The 17107-nt window shown below is 45.4% G+C and overlaps 1 protein-coding gene across 1 annotated transcript in view; it reads right to left on the bottom strand.

Annotated features, from left to right (window-relative positions):
- CACNA1G (calcium voltage-gated channel subunit alpha1 G) overlaps positions 1 to 17107 on the bottom strand; it is a 140945-nt gene that overhangs the window by 32830 nt on the left and 91008 nt on the right. The window contains exons 19-26 of the mRNA XM_082066963.1: positions 16963 to 17086; positions 13931 to 13999; positions 12886 to 13070; positions 7599 to 7725; positions 4197 to 4322; positions 3494 to 3583; positions 2747 to 2939; positions 240 to 290 (exon numbers count right to left, since the gene is read on the bottom strand). Coding sequence (XP_081923089.1) covers positions 240 to 290; positions 2747 to 2939; positions 3494 to 3583; positions 4197 to 4322; positions 7599 to 7725; positions 12886 to 13070; positions 13931 to 13999; positions 16963 to 17086 — 965 coding nt within the window. The remainder of the gene's footprint in view (positions 1 to 239; positions 291 to 2746; positions 2940 to 3493; positions 3584 to 4196; positions 4323 to 7598; positions 7726 to 12885; positions 13071 to 13930; positions 14000 to 16962; positions 17087 to 17107) is intronic.

The following is a 17107-nucleotide window of genomic DNA, read 5'->3' as shown; positions in this document are numbered from 1 at the left end:
CAGAAAAAAATATTGAAAAACATAACATGATCAAGTGATAAATTAAAGGTTTGCAAGTGTCAGTCCTGAGGCGGGTCTGCAGACCTGCCGTTGGGAATGATGCGCGTGTGCCATGGAGGAAGCAAACGAGCTTTGCACCACACAGAGGGTTTAGTGGGATGCCTGGCAGCAGCGGTGGCCAGCATTAGTGACACAGCACTGCCATTCACGTGGGACGAGACGTGCCGACTTCCCAGTACCTTGCACTGCACTGGCTGAGCTCTCCATTAATACATCATCCAGCATTAGATCTAAAAGAATGAAATGGCATTAATGACCCGGCAGGACACACGGCAAGACTTCCCTTCCCCTTGAGAGGTCCCGGTGGCTCTCAGGCTCTCCATCGCCTCTACCGGGAACGTTTTCTTGTGGGATCCTCTCCTTGTGTCTCATGGAGGGTGGGCTCAGGTGAAAAAGCTCTTGTGCTTCTCCCACGTGCACAGGTGGAAGCCCAAGAGATCCCTGAGAACTCCTTGGCTTGACGACGATGAAGGAGAAGACGCTTCTGAAGGATGGACTTTGTACATATCCTGCACCTTACAGTGACCACTCCTGCATCTGCCTACGTCTTGCCCAGCTGGGATCTCACACGCTCGCCTGGTTTTCAGATGTCCCATTGAGTAAATGCTTTTGAAGAGTCTACAATAAAAAATGACTGTGCAACCAGTTAGATGTCTATGTCTGTCTGTGTCTGACATCCACAGGTTGGTTTGGGCATCTGGGGACACTCAGGAAGCCCAGCTGAAAGGACCCCCCATGCAGTTGGAGCTATAACTGAAGCCCTAGTCTTAGTACCATCTGCAAGTTTCCACCCTGCAGAACGAAGCTCAGAAACGACATCTGTTGCCTCCGAGGGCAAAGCTGGACACGGTCAATTAAAACCAACGTTTCACTGAATGTGAATTGGGAAAACTGTTCTGAAGTGATTTGGAGGGCTTCATGCTTTGCTCCTGAAAGGTTTTTATAGCTATTGAATACTCAGCAATATTTGATACTCAGTAAAATATCTGTTTTATTGCCTCTTTAATTAGGCATTTCATAGCACTGAATGAATAACTACATCTCCAAGGATGGTTTGTGATTCCTTCCCACTGGGAAATTGCCCAGACTTACGTCTTTTCTTCATCTAGTTCCTCTAGCATTACAAATAAGGTCATTAATAATAACTAAATATCTATTTTTCTTCTATAGAAATGTTTGCTTTCCAAAACCGCAACTTTAAATAGGGATCTTTCTATCCAGCCTTTAAAAACATTTTCTAGCTCATCAGCCTGAAACAGTGTTTGGGAACTTGAACTGACCAAAAGAGCTTTCTAGACATTTCCTTGATGTGAAAAACAAAGAAAATTCTTTCCATCTGTATCCCACTTAACTGAGAACAGACTAACGTGTCCTCCACCGCTCTTGAGGGAAGCCTCCAGCTTTCCAGTGACCATCACCAGGCTCTCAGCATAAACCAAAGTTTGATGTCCAGAGGCTGGTGTGATACATCCTATTGGTTACAAAACCTGTGAAGTTCATGGGACTCGACCAAAGGAAAGTGCCGGGTAAGTGCTGAACTGAGAGAGGCTGAGACACCCTTGTGGTATGTGGTTGCACAACGGAGCCTGTCACAGCTATTAAATACCTCTTAGGCTATTAAAAATAATTTTAAAAAGACTTTATATAGTTAATATTACCAGGTTTTGGAACAATGCTTGATCAGACAGTCTCTTAAACAGTACTGAAGTCTGTCAAAGATAGAGAAAAGCTGTGAAAGGGAACACAGAGAGAGCAGCAGGCGCCTGCCCCAGGAGGGAGAACATGGGGCCACGGACATGGAGAAAGTTCAGTCAGAAGAGAGAGCATGCAAGAAGAAGAGTACCTCCAACCTGTGGCCTCTGGCTGACTTATTCCTCCTTATTCAACCAAATTAAAAGAGAAAAAGACTAGAAGAAAAATGTCAGGTTGGAAACTTTTAGCAGAGCTGAGGTCTAACCTCCCTTCACCTGTAAAGCCTTCTCCAGGCAGGGCTGCAAGCTCGCGTATTCCATTTGGAGCTTGGTTCAATTTGCATCAGTGCTATTTTGCCTAGTTAGTGACTCTTCTTAGCTGGCTTTTTTTTTTTTTTTTCCTTCTAATCTGTATTTCACAAGCAAATGCATTGATATGTTTCTCTAAGGGGTTTTTAAGCATTACTAGAATGAGATGGCTCCATTATTTTATTACACTCTTGAATAGCAGTGGTGCTACTGTGCCAATAAATAAACCTGCTTGATAAATGGGACAGGTAACATCACTGTGGCATTACAAGGCTGTAATAAACCAAATAGTGAATCCAGTTATCAGCAACAGTGCTTATGACTCAGAAGATTTATGGTGCCATCCGGCACTGCTGATCTTTGCAGTTGTCACTATTTGTGTAACACTGAGCTCTGCTATCCAAGAAGCTGCAGGTCTGATTATTATTATATTTTAATTTAAAGAACCTCCAACGGAAAGGTCATTGCAAATCATGCAGCCATTAAAAAGGCTTCCATGGCTCTTTACTCAGCCTAAAACGACACTATTTCCTTCATGCAAATTTTATAGCTGGACATGCTTTGGGGAGAAGAATGATCACCAGACATGAGGCAGGGAGGGGAGGGAGGAGGGGATTGTGTGGAAGGTCAAGCAGGACTCAGAAAGATGTGGAAAGACTACCGACCAGCCATCTGTTTCTCCTTACTCCTTCTCTTTTTCTCCAGCCGGCGAAGCCTCTTCTCCTCCCGCCTCTTGGCTTCTTCCTCCTCCTGGTGCTGCCGACACTTGTGGAAATTCTCGACCACCACCCCCACAAACATGTTGAGGACGAAGAAGGCCACGATCAGCAGGAAGGAGATGAAGTAGAGGAGCATCCATGGGTTGTAGTTCATGACTGGCTGCAATGTGGAGGAAGGCAAATGTTAACTGAGCACCAAAAAGAAAAAGGAGCAAATTGATAGAGCTGCTCCATCCACAAAACCCACGGGAGCCCCTTTGAGGCAGCCCAGTGTGCTCTGCTTTTCCTGAACATTAGAGCCCTCTAAGACATTTTAACTGAATGTTCCCAAAACATAAAGCACATTTAGGATGGAAGAACCACCTCTGTTCTGCCAACAGCAGGACAGTAGCATCTTTTTACAGCTGTTCCTCACTGAAAGTCTGTACCTACACGAAGCACTTATTTTCTCCTGAAATGTCCAAATTGCTTAAAAAGTGAACCCTTCTTTGATAGGTGCAGTTCTCCTATTTCTGGTTACCCCAGTTGTGTTGCAAAAACTGTAGGAAAAAGGCTAGATCCAAATCCAGACTTTCCACTCGTCTCCCGGTCACACCCCAGGACTTGGGCTAAACTGCTCCCTCAATCCCAACCCCCCAAGAGTATTGTACAAAACAAGAACCAAAATGTACGATCTACACAACTCATTTTTTACAGCTCTGACAGGGCACGTACCTGCTGGTCAACACCCACAGCATCTAAGCCATCGTACATAATATCCACCCAACCGTCCTTGGAGGCCAGAACAAAGAGGGACATCAGGGCCTAGAAACACATAGAAAAAAAAGTCAGACGTATTTGCACTAAAGCTTTTCTACTTGCAGCATTTTATTCCTCTTGGCCCTTTCCTGTCTGAGGATGATCATTACCTGTCTGATAATGGGACACTTTGGTGCCCAAGGCTTCTCCTGGCAGCAAAAACCTATCAATGTCCACGCCCCGTTCAGCAATGAGCACTCATTCGGAAACAGCAAAGCTGAAGACAAAAGCAGCTTCATTTCCACCCTCCAGGTCTCTACCGCTCCTGACTAATTAGTCCTTACCAGGCTGCTAAAATAAGGCTGTGTTGCAGAGATGGTTGAAAGTGTCCAGCTCTATTAGACAAGCCCTTCTGCAAGATATATTTGGTTTGTTATGTAGCAGTGAAGCAATTAAGTACTCCACGAAGCCACATGTGCTTGTTCGGCTCCGAAAAGAAGTGTATGCCTGCTTGGAAACACTGCCTTTGGGATTTACAGAGACAGAACGCTGTGTATGTGAACTGAATATTTACTGTGACTGGTAGTGCCCTGTAAGACAATCCCATGGGATAATAATGCACAGGTTTTAAGTCAAGGAGGTAAAGGAGCAAAGAAGCAGATTACCATTCTATTAATACCTGGCCGAGATTATCAAAATTATACTTGTGCCGGACCCATTTGTAGCTTGCTTCTGCACAATCCGATTTATTTGTGATGTTTCTGGTGTCCTCCCCTTGGCAGACAAAAAACTTGCCTTTGAAAAGCTGCAAAACACACAAAGAAGAGAGGAAAGGTGAGGGTTTGGTGCACAGGATTTCTCTGCAGATGATGGGCATTTCTCCTGGGATATTCTGCACAGCCCACGCTAACCAGAGAAGTTCAGGGAAATGGCCTCATTCATGCAGGTTATTAAGTGCGAGCAGCCTGTATAATAGGCACCTAATGAGCAAATGCATGATTTCACATCATTTAGGACACCCACCTCGTGCATTAGGTTGTCTGGTTCAGTGATCTGAGTCTGGCCTCAAGGTCTTTGCTTCTGGGTCACAAGCTCCAGGGGAGCCCCAACTAATAGCCCAGACCAGCTAATGGCTTCTCACCACACGTGGAATGTCTCCGGTGACTCTCAGCCCAGTTAACGATGCCAGTTTCAAGAGTTACCGACAAATTAAGCGTAACGAGGACCCTCTGTCAGCAGAGAGAAGGTGGCGGTGAAGAGGGACAGTGATGGCCTGAGCTCTGCTCTTACAGGTCACAAAGAGACGTGTCGAGAGGAGCCGAGCTCCTGCAAGTGACGTTGGGGTCTCACTGAATCAAGACTGGTGTCAGTCCAGCTCTGGTCTCTGGTTCTCAGTGCTGTTCTCCAGCCATCATTCAGCTCTGCAATCCAGGCAGTGGTCTCTGAAACTATTTCTTGTGCAGAGCTTAAAGAGTCAAGGCCAACTGATGCTAGGTAGCTTACTTCCTTTGGTGTAAGCCAGGAGAGATGTAACTCCTGGGGAACCAGCTCCTGATTTACACCTGCGTGAGGAACATGAGCTTCCATGCACTTAATTCCAGACCTGATGTTTCCCGCACTCAGAACACAGACTGGTTACTGCTTCTGACAGGGTGATTGATGCTAGCAGGGTGGATGGTATCAAAGCCTGGGAGACATCCAACAAATCTGGTTTTATTTGCTGACAGAAACTATTGACATTACTGTTTTGGGGGGAAATGGCAGCCAGCTCACCAGGCTCCTTAAAACACCACCTGGGTATCCAGAGAAAAGATGCTGATGGGTTTTGATCTGTTATTCTAGACAGATATCAGTAGAAATAATAGCAAAGGAGATAAACCCATGCATTACTCCATGGGTTTCCTTGAGAAATCAACAGCAGAAGGATGTTCTTGAGGCGTGCAAAATTAATCACCACTCAACGCAGCCATAAAACTTCTGGATGCAAGAAGAGAAGTATTCCCTGATCTTTCCATAGAGAAACACTAGCTGTGGGTAAGGCAGACTGGGGAGATATAGCCTTCACAGAGAAAAGTTTTAATTAAGCAGGAAGGTAAACAACTCTTTTTAATATATGGTCTATAAATATAACTTCTCCAGGAGCTGGACTATAATGCCACTCAGACGGGAGCAGTAACAGAGCTACTAACGGGGTTTGGAAATACAAAGTCCAATTTGCACAAATGCTGATCCCCATCAGTGCTTCAGATTTTAGCGGTTCTGAAAGTGAAAGACCCCGTGTTTCCTACTGTACTTGTTTTATGTGTTTCTTGTGTCTTATTAATGACTTTTCACATGTAGGCAAGCTCCACAACAAAAACAGTGTTGCTAACAGGAAACACCATTAAAAAAGTGGACGTCTGGATTTAACAGCATCATAAACTTCTAGTTTGATCCCCAGTTTATATTTACACGGAAAAACCAGCAGTAACCTTGAGAGATCATCTTTTTATAGAAAATAGCTATAACCTCATCTTACACCTAATTAGACATAAATATTAACTGAGAATTTTGCATCCTGAATACAGGATCAGTCTTGCTTGTATCTACCGCTTGAACACATCAATAGTCATGACAATTTAACATAAAACTGCAAGTCACCAGGGAAAACAATCACAATTAGCAGGGAGGAAATTCAGAGAGCATATTGCAAGTTTTGCTGTTTGGCATAAATTTTCCTGTGTCTGAGTTTTATATTGTTTTACGGGATGTGCTTAGTTTTATGAATCTGTTTAGTATAACGGATGGATGTTGTTGTACGGTAATGCTAAACCAATCTAGCTGCTGAGGTGGTTATGGATGGCACGATTTTCTTCTCTGTTTATTTTCAATGCTGCATTTATTATTTAAACAGTACATTAGTATAAAATATTATATAAGACACCTTTCCAAAACAAAGCCAAACAGAGCTGCTTCCCAAAGCTGGCGGTGACAGATCAGACAAACTTCAGAAAGGAATAAGTGTTATGTCAGAATATTTATATGAAACAATCTTTTCTTCTCAGGTAATGAGAAACCAGTTGCTTCAGAAACTACCACTTTTTTCTCTGGGTTCCTGCACTCCTGTGACTGAGGGTATTGCCAGCAGAGCTGGCTGGAAGCAGACTCGGAAATCTCTGGTTCTGCAAGCTTTCAGTTATACAAACTGTCAGAATCTGGATCAATCTCCAGGTCAAGGTCTCTCTGGAGTTTACAAACCAACAATTTCAGCTCTGAGAGTTTCTATTTCCCCATTGCTTTATATCTAGAAAAAAAGGTGGAGGGGAGATGTCCCCACATTATCTCCCAGCCAGAACAGGAATGGGATTTGAGAGTGTCCCAGTGCAGAGCTTTTCTGGTAAATATCATGTTTGAGACCTGACCCTTCTCTGGTGTGGCTGGGCGAGAAAGTGAAGAAATATCTTTATTTACATCCTTCTGCAGGCAGAAGTCCTTGTGGTGGAAAGAAAGCCCATTCTGTGCCTTTGAGGGGGTCATGATACTGGCTTTAGTATCACTGCATGCAACAGGGAAGCTTCAAGAAGTTCAAGATGTCAAGTGACACATAGCCAAGACTTGGAAGCTAGGAATAAGTTGTCTGGAGAGCACTTGAAAGAACCACACTATGCTGCTGGGGTGGGGACAGAGAGCTGCGTAAGTCCTTATGTCTGAGCCTTTCCAGGCTGTTAAGATGGCAAAGTTATGGATTCAAAATGAACACGCGTTTCTAGAGCTGAGCAGAGGACCTTGAACCAGTGAGAGGCAAAACCAGCCCCACTAACTGGCTCTAACCATTGCTCCTTCAGCTGTGGCCAGGGATGCGTGTAGCTGGGCAACTGTTGTTAGGTTGTAATTGTTAAAGAGGTTTTAATGGCTGACTATTATTGGGAAATCTGCTTCCTCCTCGCTAAGTGCAAGGAGCATTCCCCAAGAGGGCCAAACAACCTATTGCTCGGTTGCAGAAATGCTCATAGCCTGCCCATTGGTACAGATACCCAGACGTGGGGCCATCTGGGGCTCATGATGCTTTTGGGTTCGGTGTTGAGGCTTCCAAGGGACTCACCTGAACTCCCAGGATCCCAAATATTATGAAAAAGGCACAGCAGATGACCACAATGTTCCCAATGGGCTTCAGGGATGACATGAGAGTCTCCACCACCAGCTTCAGTCCTTGGGCTCGACTAATGACCCTGTGGAGTCAAGTAAACACAAAAGCTCTGGTAAAAAAAAAAAAAAAAAACAAGTAGAGACTGTAGAGACTGTACTATACTCTCAAGGACAACACTACAATGAAAGAAGAAGGCTAGTGTGATTTAGAGAAGCCATCTCACTGTGCTGGGGAAGATGAACGAGGTATTCAGGCTCACAGACGTGAAGGTGGAGAGCTGGGGGACCAAGAAAGGTATCTGAAGAGGCTGGATGCCTCCCTCCTCATGATGCCAACTGGAATTAAGCATTTCACTAGCTCTGTAAATCTATTTGTACTGATGCCATAGAAACTGCTTTCCCAAGGCAGAAATCGCTGTCTGCTGTGCGAGTCCGAGGGAGGGCAGTACCTGTGTGCTTCTGGGTACTGGCTGGTGACTCCTCTGAACACCTGACACTCAAAAGCGCCACAGATTTCTCCGCCTTCTTGTTTCTGCCCTATTCTCTCTTTTGCCATGGGGGTGCTCTCCCATTTCACCCCAAGTCTGGCTGCACCCCCTGAAGCACAGTTGGGAGTTTTGTCGCCTGGAGAGGATCCAAGTTCTCCTCCTCTCTCCCGGGCTGTGGTGCTCCCAGCAGAGATGCCCATGGACACATCACATGCCTGACACACGTGGCCTCCGCTGGGACCCCAGCTAAGCCTGGTCCAGCCCTCTCCTGCCCCAGAGCCGACAGGTTTAGCAAACTGCACTGCTCAGTGCACAGGCACCACCAGGTCTTTCAAGAACTGTTGGCTTTAAACAGTATCTTCAAAAACTAAAAATTATTTCCCTTTATTTCTTGTTAAATATTTACTCAAAATGTCAAGGGTAACTCATAAATTGTCATTAAAAAAGGAAACAGATGGTGGTATTTTTATGCACCCCCTTACCAGTGAAACACAAAAGGCAATGCTGCTATTCCTCATGCTGCGCGTCTCTCTCATGTGGCTCTTGTGGGTCCCTATTTTGGGCACCTTGGCCTTCCTCATGCTCAGGACAAGGGCTCTTCCCACTCCATCTGAGTGGGCAAAGCAAGATCTGGGCTGGACAGTCTAAGGCTGAATTGCTCTTTTGGATCCTCAGCTGGTCTAAAGAACTCAGCATCCCTCAGCTATTACCCTCACACAGTCCTGGGTGAAATACTACAAATGCCAAACTAGAGAGGGGAAACTGAGGCACGGCAGGACCGCAAGCCATGTGCTTAGACGTATGCAGGCACTTCATTTCCAATGATTCTGAAATTAGGTACTGTGGTGCCTTTAGGGATCTTGATTTAGGTATTCTGTTCACTGTTACACAGGATGGAACTGAAGTCAGGTCTTCTAAATTGAAGGCCTTTCGTCTAAAATACTGGAGCATCCTTAAATTTTGGGGAACAAGGAAGAATTTAGTCTCTAGAGTCTAAAGTTGATAACTTTCTCCAACGCTTATTAAGAAAGCCTATTCTAGAAATAATAAAGTGATTTCCCTTGCGAGATACCCTTTGGTATCCAGCAGAGAGAGAAAATAGGAGGTTATTCGTCTGACCTCTTAAAGTCATGTGCGTTGAGGAAAAAAAAAAGTCTGAGAAACTGCAGCATTTGGCTGCTTTCAGAGTTTTGATCAACCAGGGAATTCCTCAAATGAGAATGCATAAGGGTGAAAGCTGCCACCAGTTTAGCTCCACGCCAGTGCTGTTTCCAACCCTACAGGGAGAGAAGACTTTGAAAAGATTTTGAAAAATAATAGTTCTTACTGATGAAAACCTTCAGACCTTGGAGCTGCCTCAAACTAAGGGCCTGATCCAACGTCAAGGCAAGTCTGTGCAAAAGCTCCTGCCGCTCTCCTGAGAGTCTCATAACTCCCTAAGAAGTGCCAGTGAAACCCTCAGCACTTCCAGATTATTAGTGTCAGCTTCAATATGTCAACAAACAGCATCCCCGCGCCTCATCAATATTGCCCGAGGTCCTTCTGAAATCAGGCTTGTAAACTCATATTATCTGAGCCACCACTCCTGCAATTTATTGCTGAGGGATCCAGCTGATTTGGAGCCCTCCAGGCGTGCCAGAGCCGTAGACTCGCCGAGCTTGCACTCAGGATAATTCCAGTCTGCATTAGGCATATGACAAATGGGGAAATTGAAATGAGACCTTTTAGTTTTCATTGTGAAGAAATGTGAATCCCTTGAGTTCCTCCTGGTTCTGCTGGTCTCAGCATTCCCGATGCTGTTAAACCCCTGGCGTGAGACACTCCAAGCCCACAGCCAGCCTCACCCCAGCAGGATCACACTCCTGTTAGGGCTGCTAGTCTGATCAGAGCACTCAGAAGAAGAAGTAACACTTAGATGAAGTAGCATATCAATGTTAATGAAGATCTTCCTCCACATATTAAAAAAAAAAAAAAATAGCAAAAGTGATAATATGATGGATAGAAGAGAGTCTATGAAATAACTATTTCATACTGAGATGTTATGAAAAGTGAATAATTCATCCATCAGCTTTGGCGCTATAGAAAGTAAAACAGCACTGAAGTCCATTCACATTAATTTTGAATACATTTTAAATTTTGATTTCTCTTGTATCTTAAGTTACAACACTTGATCCCAACAACAGCAGGTTGAATGCATTAGGAAGGAATGTTATTGTATAAGCAATCCCTCTACTGGCTGAAACATCAGAGGGTCATGGAGACATCTTTAAATGTCACTCCTTTGTGAATATATTTTTGGAATTCTGGTCACGAAGCTGGGATTGGATCCTCATGGATTCAATTTGGAGGCTGATAATCAACCATGCAATCAAAAGCCCATGACTGGCACACAGGCCAGTAGAGTTTTGTGCTTTTTTGTGTTTTGTTTTGTTGTTTGCTTGGGGTTTTTTGAATGCCTGTACAAAAGGCACAAGCGTGCATAGTTGTGTGTGCTGCATAAAGCAACGGGGCTCTTTTCACAGGGGAAAATAAGAAACAGAATGAGGGAGGTCTTTTGCAAGAAGAACCCCTTCAGACCATCAACCAGGAAAACCAAAGCAGAGATGACGAGGACTGTCCCTGCCCCTGAGTTGAGTGTGACATGCACAGCCATGGCTTGGCTTCTTGTGGAGGGTGTCCTCCCTGCTGCCCTGTCCCCAAGTGCCCATGGGAAGGGAGGACAGAAGGAACTCAATTGACTCCTCCGTGGTGGGGACAGAGCATTTGCTTTGATTCCTGCCCTACCCCTGCTTGGGAAAGACAAACATGGGCTCAGTCCCCATGGGGACTGGAGCCACGGTGTGCAGAGACCTCGAGTCACCTGTCCCAACTGTCACCCCATGCTGATCCAGCTGAAGATCCTGGGCAGATGGAGCGCTGCAGCACAGGCAGAGTGGGCAGCTGCGGGCAGCCCAGATGTGCATCCCAGAGGCAGATGGGTTCCCACAAGCGGAGATTTATGACTCACTGAAAAGCCCCTAGTCTGATGGCTGCTTTTTTCATTTCCTACAAATCTCATTACAGGGGAATAGAACTGATTGTGAACATATTTAGGGAATGGGTTTTTTGCTATCTTTTTACATTTCCTTTGTAGTAGAAAGCAGTACGTTGGCTGAAAACATTCACAGCCTCTCTTGAGGAAACATATCAAATGCCAACAGGAATGAAATAGCAATGGAAGAGCCTAATCCTGCACATGCTCCAGATGGCAGGTCTTCCTCCAGCCTGCAGCTACTCAGCTTCCCCAGAACTGCAGACAACTCGTGCACACAGGTGATTGCAAAGAAAGGCTGTAGGAAATGAAGACAGGGCTCAGCACAACCTAAGCCTCCTCCTCTAGATCCGATTTACCCACACCACCTCAAAGGAGAAACTCACACTCTGCGGTTCAGAGACTGGAAATCAATCCTGCTTTTACCCAGAACTACCCAGATTATTTTGTAGGTTTTCTTAACATGGACCAAAAATCAGCCAAAACAGAAGAGCAGAGCAGATCTATCGAACCAGCAACCTGGCAGAAACCGCCCCCGGAAATGACAGTTGACACAGAGATGCTGAGGGACACACGAAGACAAAAGAGAAGTCTGAATTGGAGTCATGTAGGAAGACAGTCTGGTCATATGGTCAGGGAGCTGAACCACACCAATGGCATTTTCTGGCCAGATAAAAATTATTAAAGCAGCTCACGTCCTCAAACTCACCAGGCAAAAGATACACGTAGCCCAATTTAACAGAATGTCTTTCCTAGCAGTTGAGAATATTTGAAAGATCTACATATAGGCATGGCCATTGTTATTTAGACTTATTATTCACACAGGGGTAGTAAAACAACATCTTCTGTCAGAAGCAGGGTCCTATTTTTCTGTCCTGAAAGAGAAAATCCTGACTCAAAGCAAACCTTTTATGAAGGAAGCATCAGTAAGATATGACAGGCACACAAAGATGCTTTGAGCAGGAAGGTTTGTTAGCGGCTGCATAACAAGAGCAGCAACGATGGTATTAAAGAGGGACTGCATTTAGCACCGAGAGAAACCTCCATGCCTTGGGGTACAGGACTAAACAGCTTCCTGTTGGAAGAGGCTGGTCCTTGGGCAGGTCCTTGTCCAGGGGGTGCCTGCCCCTGGAGCATGGGATACTGCCTGCTGCTGGAGATGGGGGAGGCAAGTTAGCAGGACAATTGCTTTCATCTTCTTCGGGCAATTTGCAAAATAAATCTTGCTGTAAAATTAATGGGAAACTGAGGGGGATAAAAAGAGGCTTTTTTGCATTCTAAGTTAAGCAACAGTTTAGTCTTTGCTTCCTTAAAAACGTTCTGCCACCTGCTACTAATTTCTTTCTTTGTTATGAAAGCCATCGACTGCCTGAAGGAAAGGGGGAGAAGCAGCTGTTAAGCTGCACTTTACACAGAGCAAATGAGAACACAAATAGCAGGGGATGTGTGTTTTAATGAGCAAAAGAGGCATTGATCAGTTTACTACTGCACTTGGGGCTGGTCCCAAAACCCAGCGAGTACCCGGAGCTCCTTGCAGCTCTGCAAGACCCGCAGACCCGTGTTGTCTGTGGAGCAGCACGTTGGGCACAATGTGGTGACAGACACCGTACACTTGTCCCACTTGCTCCTTTTCCTTGCACAGATGCTGATGCTTGCAGAAGGGGCTCAGGTCTCAATTCGGCACACACACTACACTCTGACGTCCTTCCTCATCCTTCTCTTACCGTAAGGGCCGCAGCGTCCTCAGCAGTCTCAGAACCCGCAGCATCCCGAGGATTTTTGTACCACTGTCTGACACCATCGAGACCAGGATGTCGATGACGGAGATGAGAACCAGCACCCCATCCAGCACGTTCCAGCTGCTTTTCAAGTAGGCTTTCTCCCCAAAACACAAGCCTAGTGCCACCACCTGCCCGGACACCAAGTTGCAATAAATTATAACTATTGCATCCAATATATTTCTTCCCATTAGCAACTTGCTGAGAATGCATTATTTACAGATAGAAGTCTGTGAGTCCATTTGCTTCCCAGTATAGAAGTCTAATTAGACAAATCAGCAAGAATTTTAAAAATACCTCTTCAGAAACATCTCAGATTGTGCCTTACAGCTGATATATTTTTATTGCAACTAAACCTAGTTGCACAAACTGTTCCTAATAAGTTTAGCTTTGGCATAAAAAGTTTGGTCTTATTTTATTCCGATAGACTGCTAGAGTAAAGGTTCAGAGTAGCTGACCCAAAGCAATCATTTACAAGCTTTGCAAATAAAGAAACTAGAAAAACTTTCCAAAGAAAGAGCAATTGTTCTGTGAGATGATTATGAATTACACAAGAGAGATTTACAGCAATGGGTTTCTGAGCCTCCTGCCTCAAATCCAGCAAAGTGCTTCAACGTGCTTAAGTCTCTCCCTCCTCAGGAAAGCACAGAGCTGCTTAGGTTGTTGAGGACAATTGGCTGTTGAAGACAATGGGACTTACATGCATGGCTGAAGTTAAGCAAGTGCTCAAGAGCTTTGCTGAATAGGGAAGGATTGCCAAATTGAAGCATCCCATTGCTCGCATAATGGTGTAAATCAAGAGCAACTTCAGTGAAATTGTTCTGATGTAAAACGTGCTCAGAATAAGGCATGTGGTGAGTATTTGAGTATGATTCAGATGAGGAAAACATACACCTCACTCGTAGCTGGTAGACCTAGGCGTTTTGTGAGTCCACTGTAATAAAATATTGCTGATACAATACAGGCACACTTATCCTCCAGCTTCATTTACCTTAACTGTCATCTCTGTCAGGAAGATAACTGTAAAGATGTAGTTGGAGAGCGTTAGGAAAATCCGTTCCTATGAAAAAGAAAACGAGAAACAAGGTTTTATAGCCTGCTCTCCACAGCTGTACATCTCCCTGTGCATATTTGAGGGGTTGCTAACTGTTCTCCAGCTTCTGTGCTGAAACAAGACTCAGACTGTTTGCTCACAAAGAGGCAAATATCTAAATATTTAGATAATTCTGCTCTGCACAGCCCAGCATGGCCAATGCCCAGCTCTGGCTCAGCACCATGGACAGAGGCAGCACTGGCACCTGCTCCCAAATCCCCTCATTTGCCCCCAAATATCTGCCCCCATCTTTCCCCAAATCCCCCCATCTGCTCCCAAATCCTCCCCTCCACCTCAGTAGAAACAGAGACATCTCCTCCCCCTTGACAAATCTATACCTGCCCCTCACCTGCGGACGTCACTGCACAGTGCAAATATCACTGAGCTCCCAATTCTGCTAGAAATTCAGTCAATATTGGAGTGGCTGTGCTGCGAGGCACGCAGGGCCCGCGGGACGCCAAAGCGCAGCTGACATGAGTTGTCACAGCTCGACCGAAGCCAGGGAAGCTCTGGGGGTTTACGCCAGCTGAGACGTGTCCCCAAAAGGTTGATTCACTTGCCCAAAGCCACAGGCCAGACCTGGGCGTGAAGCCCAATAGTCTCATCTCCCTGTCCCCTGTGCTATCCACCAGACCATGCAGTCCCCACTGCCACCGCTCTGCAATAGCAGCCAGTGATTACAGATGAGACCACAGACTGGTTCCCTATCTGTAGTTAGCAGAAACCTTTCTTTTTAATGATGATCATTAAATAAATTACACTTTTCCCTAATCCCCGAACAATCTCTCATTGCCTGTACTGAAAAATGGACGGCAGCAGGCAGAGGCTGGAGGAAAGATGATGCGGGTACATATATGCATGTGCACATACGACTGAACCAGCCCCAGCTCTGCTAATAGCAATTTTGGATTTATTTCTGCCACTCCCTACAGAGCAGTCCTGTAAGAGATGCAGATCACTCACTCAAAATGAGATGCAATTTAAACAAGACAAAACACCTTGGCAACCCTCTCACTTGCCAGATCATGATTTACTGGAAGTGACTCAGGAACCACAGAGTAGCTTGTTTCCATACTGGCTCCATAATTAATTAGGTCCTAGACCTGCACTGTGACTGCCTGAGCTGTGATAGGAAACATCTCTGTCCGTTAGCTGCCTACCACACAAAAGACAGTCGCGGAAGGGTAGGGAGCGTGTGGGAGACAGAGGGCAGGGACCTGCTTGTGGAGCTGGAGATAAAACAGCAATAGCATGGAGGAGAGACGGAGAATATTACACTCCTCTCTGGCAAGCGCATGCCTATTTTGAAGGATAATCTCCATGGCCCATGTCGTGCACTCTGCAATGGGGAGCGCGTGTTGGCTGGCAACAGCCGCCCCTGTTCTGATAAGCCAGCTGAAACTGGGACAGGGAAAGAGAACTCGCTTGAAGCAGCTAGAAAATCCACAGCTTGAGGAAGCAAAGTACAATTATTTTAAACAAATCAAGCTAAACTAACTCTCTTGGTTTCCAGATGAGAGCTCCATCAGTGCAAGCAGGATCTGCACACCCCTCCTGGTTCCCAGCTCCTTGCCTCACTGCTCAGCATTTCCCTTCTTTCTGCTGCTCCCAGACCATGGTCTGGGCTCAGCTCCAGCCCTGGGTCACCCTTTTGGGTTCCCTTGTTTATACCCTGATGCTGATTAGCCTCACGCCAACTCCTGTCTCCCTCCCTCTCTGCTCCCTTCTGATGCCCAGGGACACCACAGCTCATCTTTCTCCTCTCACATACAAAGTACTGCTTTTTCATGCTGTAGCACTTTGCTCTGGACTCCTCTACCTCATACACGTCACGCCATTCCCTCCATCCCTGCATGACTACAGTTCCTTTTGGAGCCAAGCTTGGGGAATGGTGACTTTAAGAGAACACAGCCAGGGGCTTCAAAGCGGCATCTAGGATTTCAAGGGACATTCTGAGGGTGCCTCATTTGGGGAACAGCAGGGTGATTTTCTCCTGCTGGATGACCTGGCAGGGAGACTTGCTCTCTTCTTGCAACTCTTCTTGCATCAGAGCACCACAAGTGCATGATAACCAAAAGAAAAAAAGATGGATTTAGGGGAGGGACCGCTGGGCAAACTGTTACAGTAAGAAGGACTACTATGGAAAGTTTAAAATAGGCACAGAGTGGCTAAGACTCCAGTTTTAAGGTCTCACATTGAAGATCCACAAAAATGAACAGCCTGACACGCCTACATTAACAAAACAGGATTCCATCTAGATTGCTATATGAGCAGTCTTTCACAATACATCTGCAACAACTCAGGCTATCTCTCAGCCACAATCTATGCTAAAATAAAGAGCAATAGGATGATTCTGCCCCTCTGACCAATGGATGTTGGTGCTCTGAGGGTCTGGTTTGAGAAATCCTTACATAGTCTGTCAAAACAAAATGGTTCAGGGAAATGGCATTGCAGAGCATGTATCCATTCCGTTTTTCTTGTGTCACAACAAAGCTGATACACAAAGGGGAGAGAAGAATATGAAATGAACAGTTTCCCCCATTCCCTTCACACCTCACATACGTGCCCATGGAGAACAGATGGGAGAAACGAAGATTGTGTTGAAAGAGGAAAAGTGTTTGAAGGTTTACCAGGGAAGGAAACCAAGACAGATGTCATGCTTATGTCATGTGTTAAAACCTTGATTGTACTTGCAGAAATGGGATATTTGATATGTTGCAGGCCATGAGCTCTGCTCTTGCATTTTGAAAGGACGCTGGGTAGGAACCAAGAGAGTTGTTGTACCTAATTCAAAGGATACACAGAGGGTGTTGGTGGCTTCTCATTTAAAAAAGAGAAAGAAAGTGACACGAAGAGCGTATCAGTGGGGTCCAGGCCACGGGTGTTGGCTCCACGAGGAGCACAGGAAAAGGTTAACCTTGGAAACTCACAGCACTGTGGGGCTCGATTTTGGGCCGTTCCATGGCGATGGTAATGCAGTTCAGGAAAATTATCACCAAGACGATATGATCAAACATCTTGTGTGTGATGATTTTATTGCACATCAGACGAAATCTGCCGAGAAAGAAGGAGAAA

The sequence above is a fragment of the Streptopelia decaocto genome, assembly GCF_964273445.1.
Source record: "Streptopelia decaocto genome assembly, chromosome: 16".
Classification (NCBI taxonomy): Eukaryota; Metazoa; Chordata; class Aves; order Columbiformes; family Columbidae; genus Streptopelia; species Streptopelia decaocto.
The sequence above is the reverse complement of the archived record's forward strand: the minus strand, read 5'-3'. Positions and strand labels throughout refer to the sequence as shown.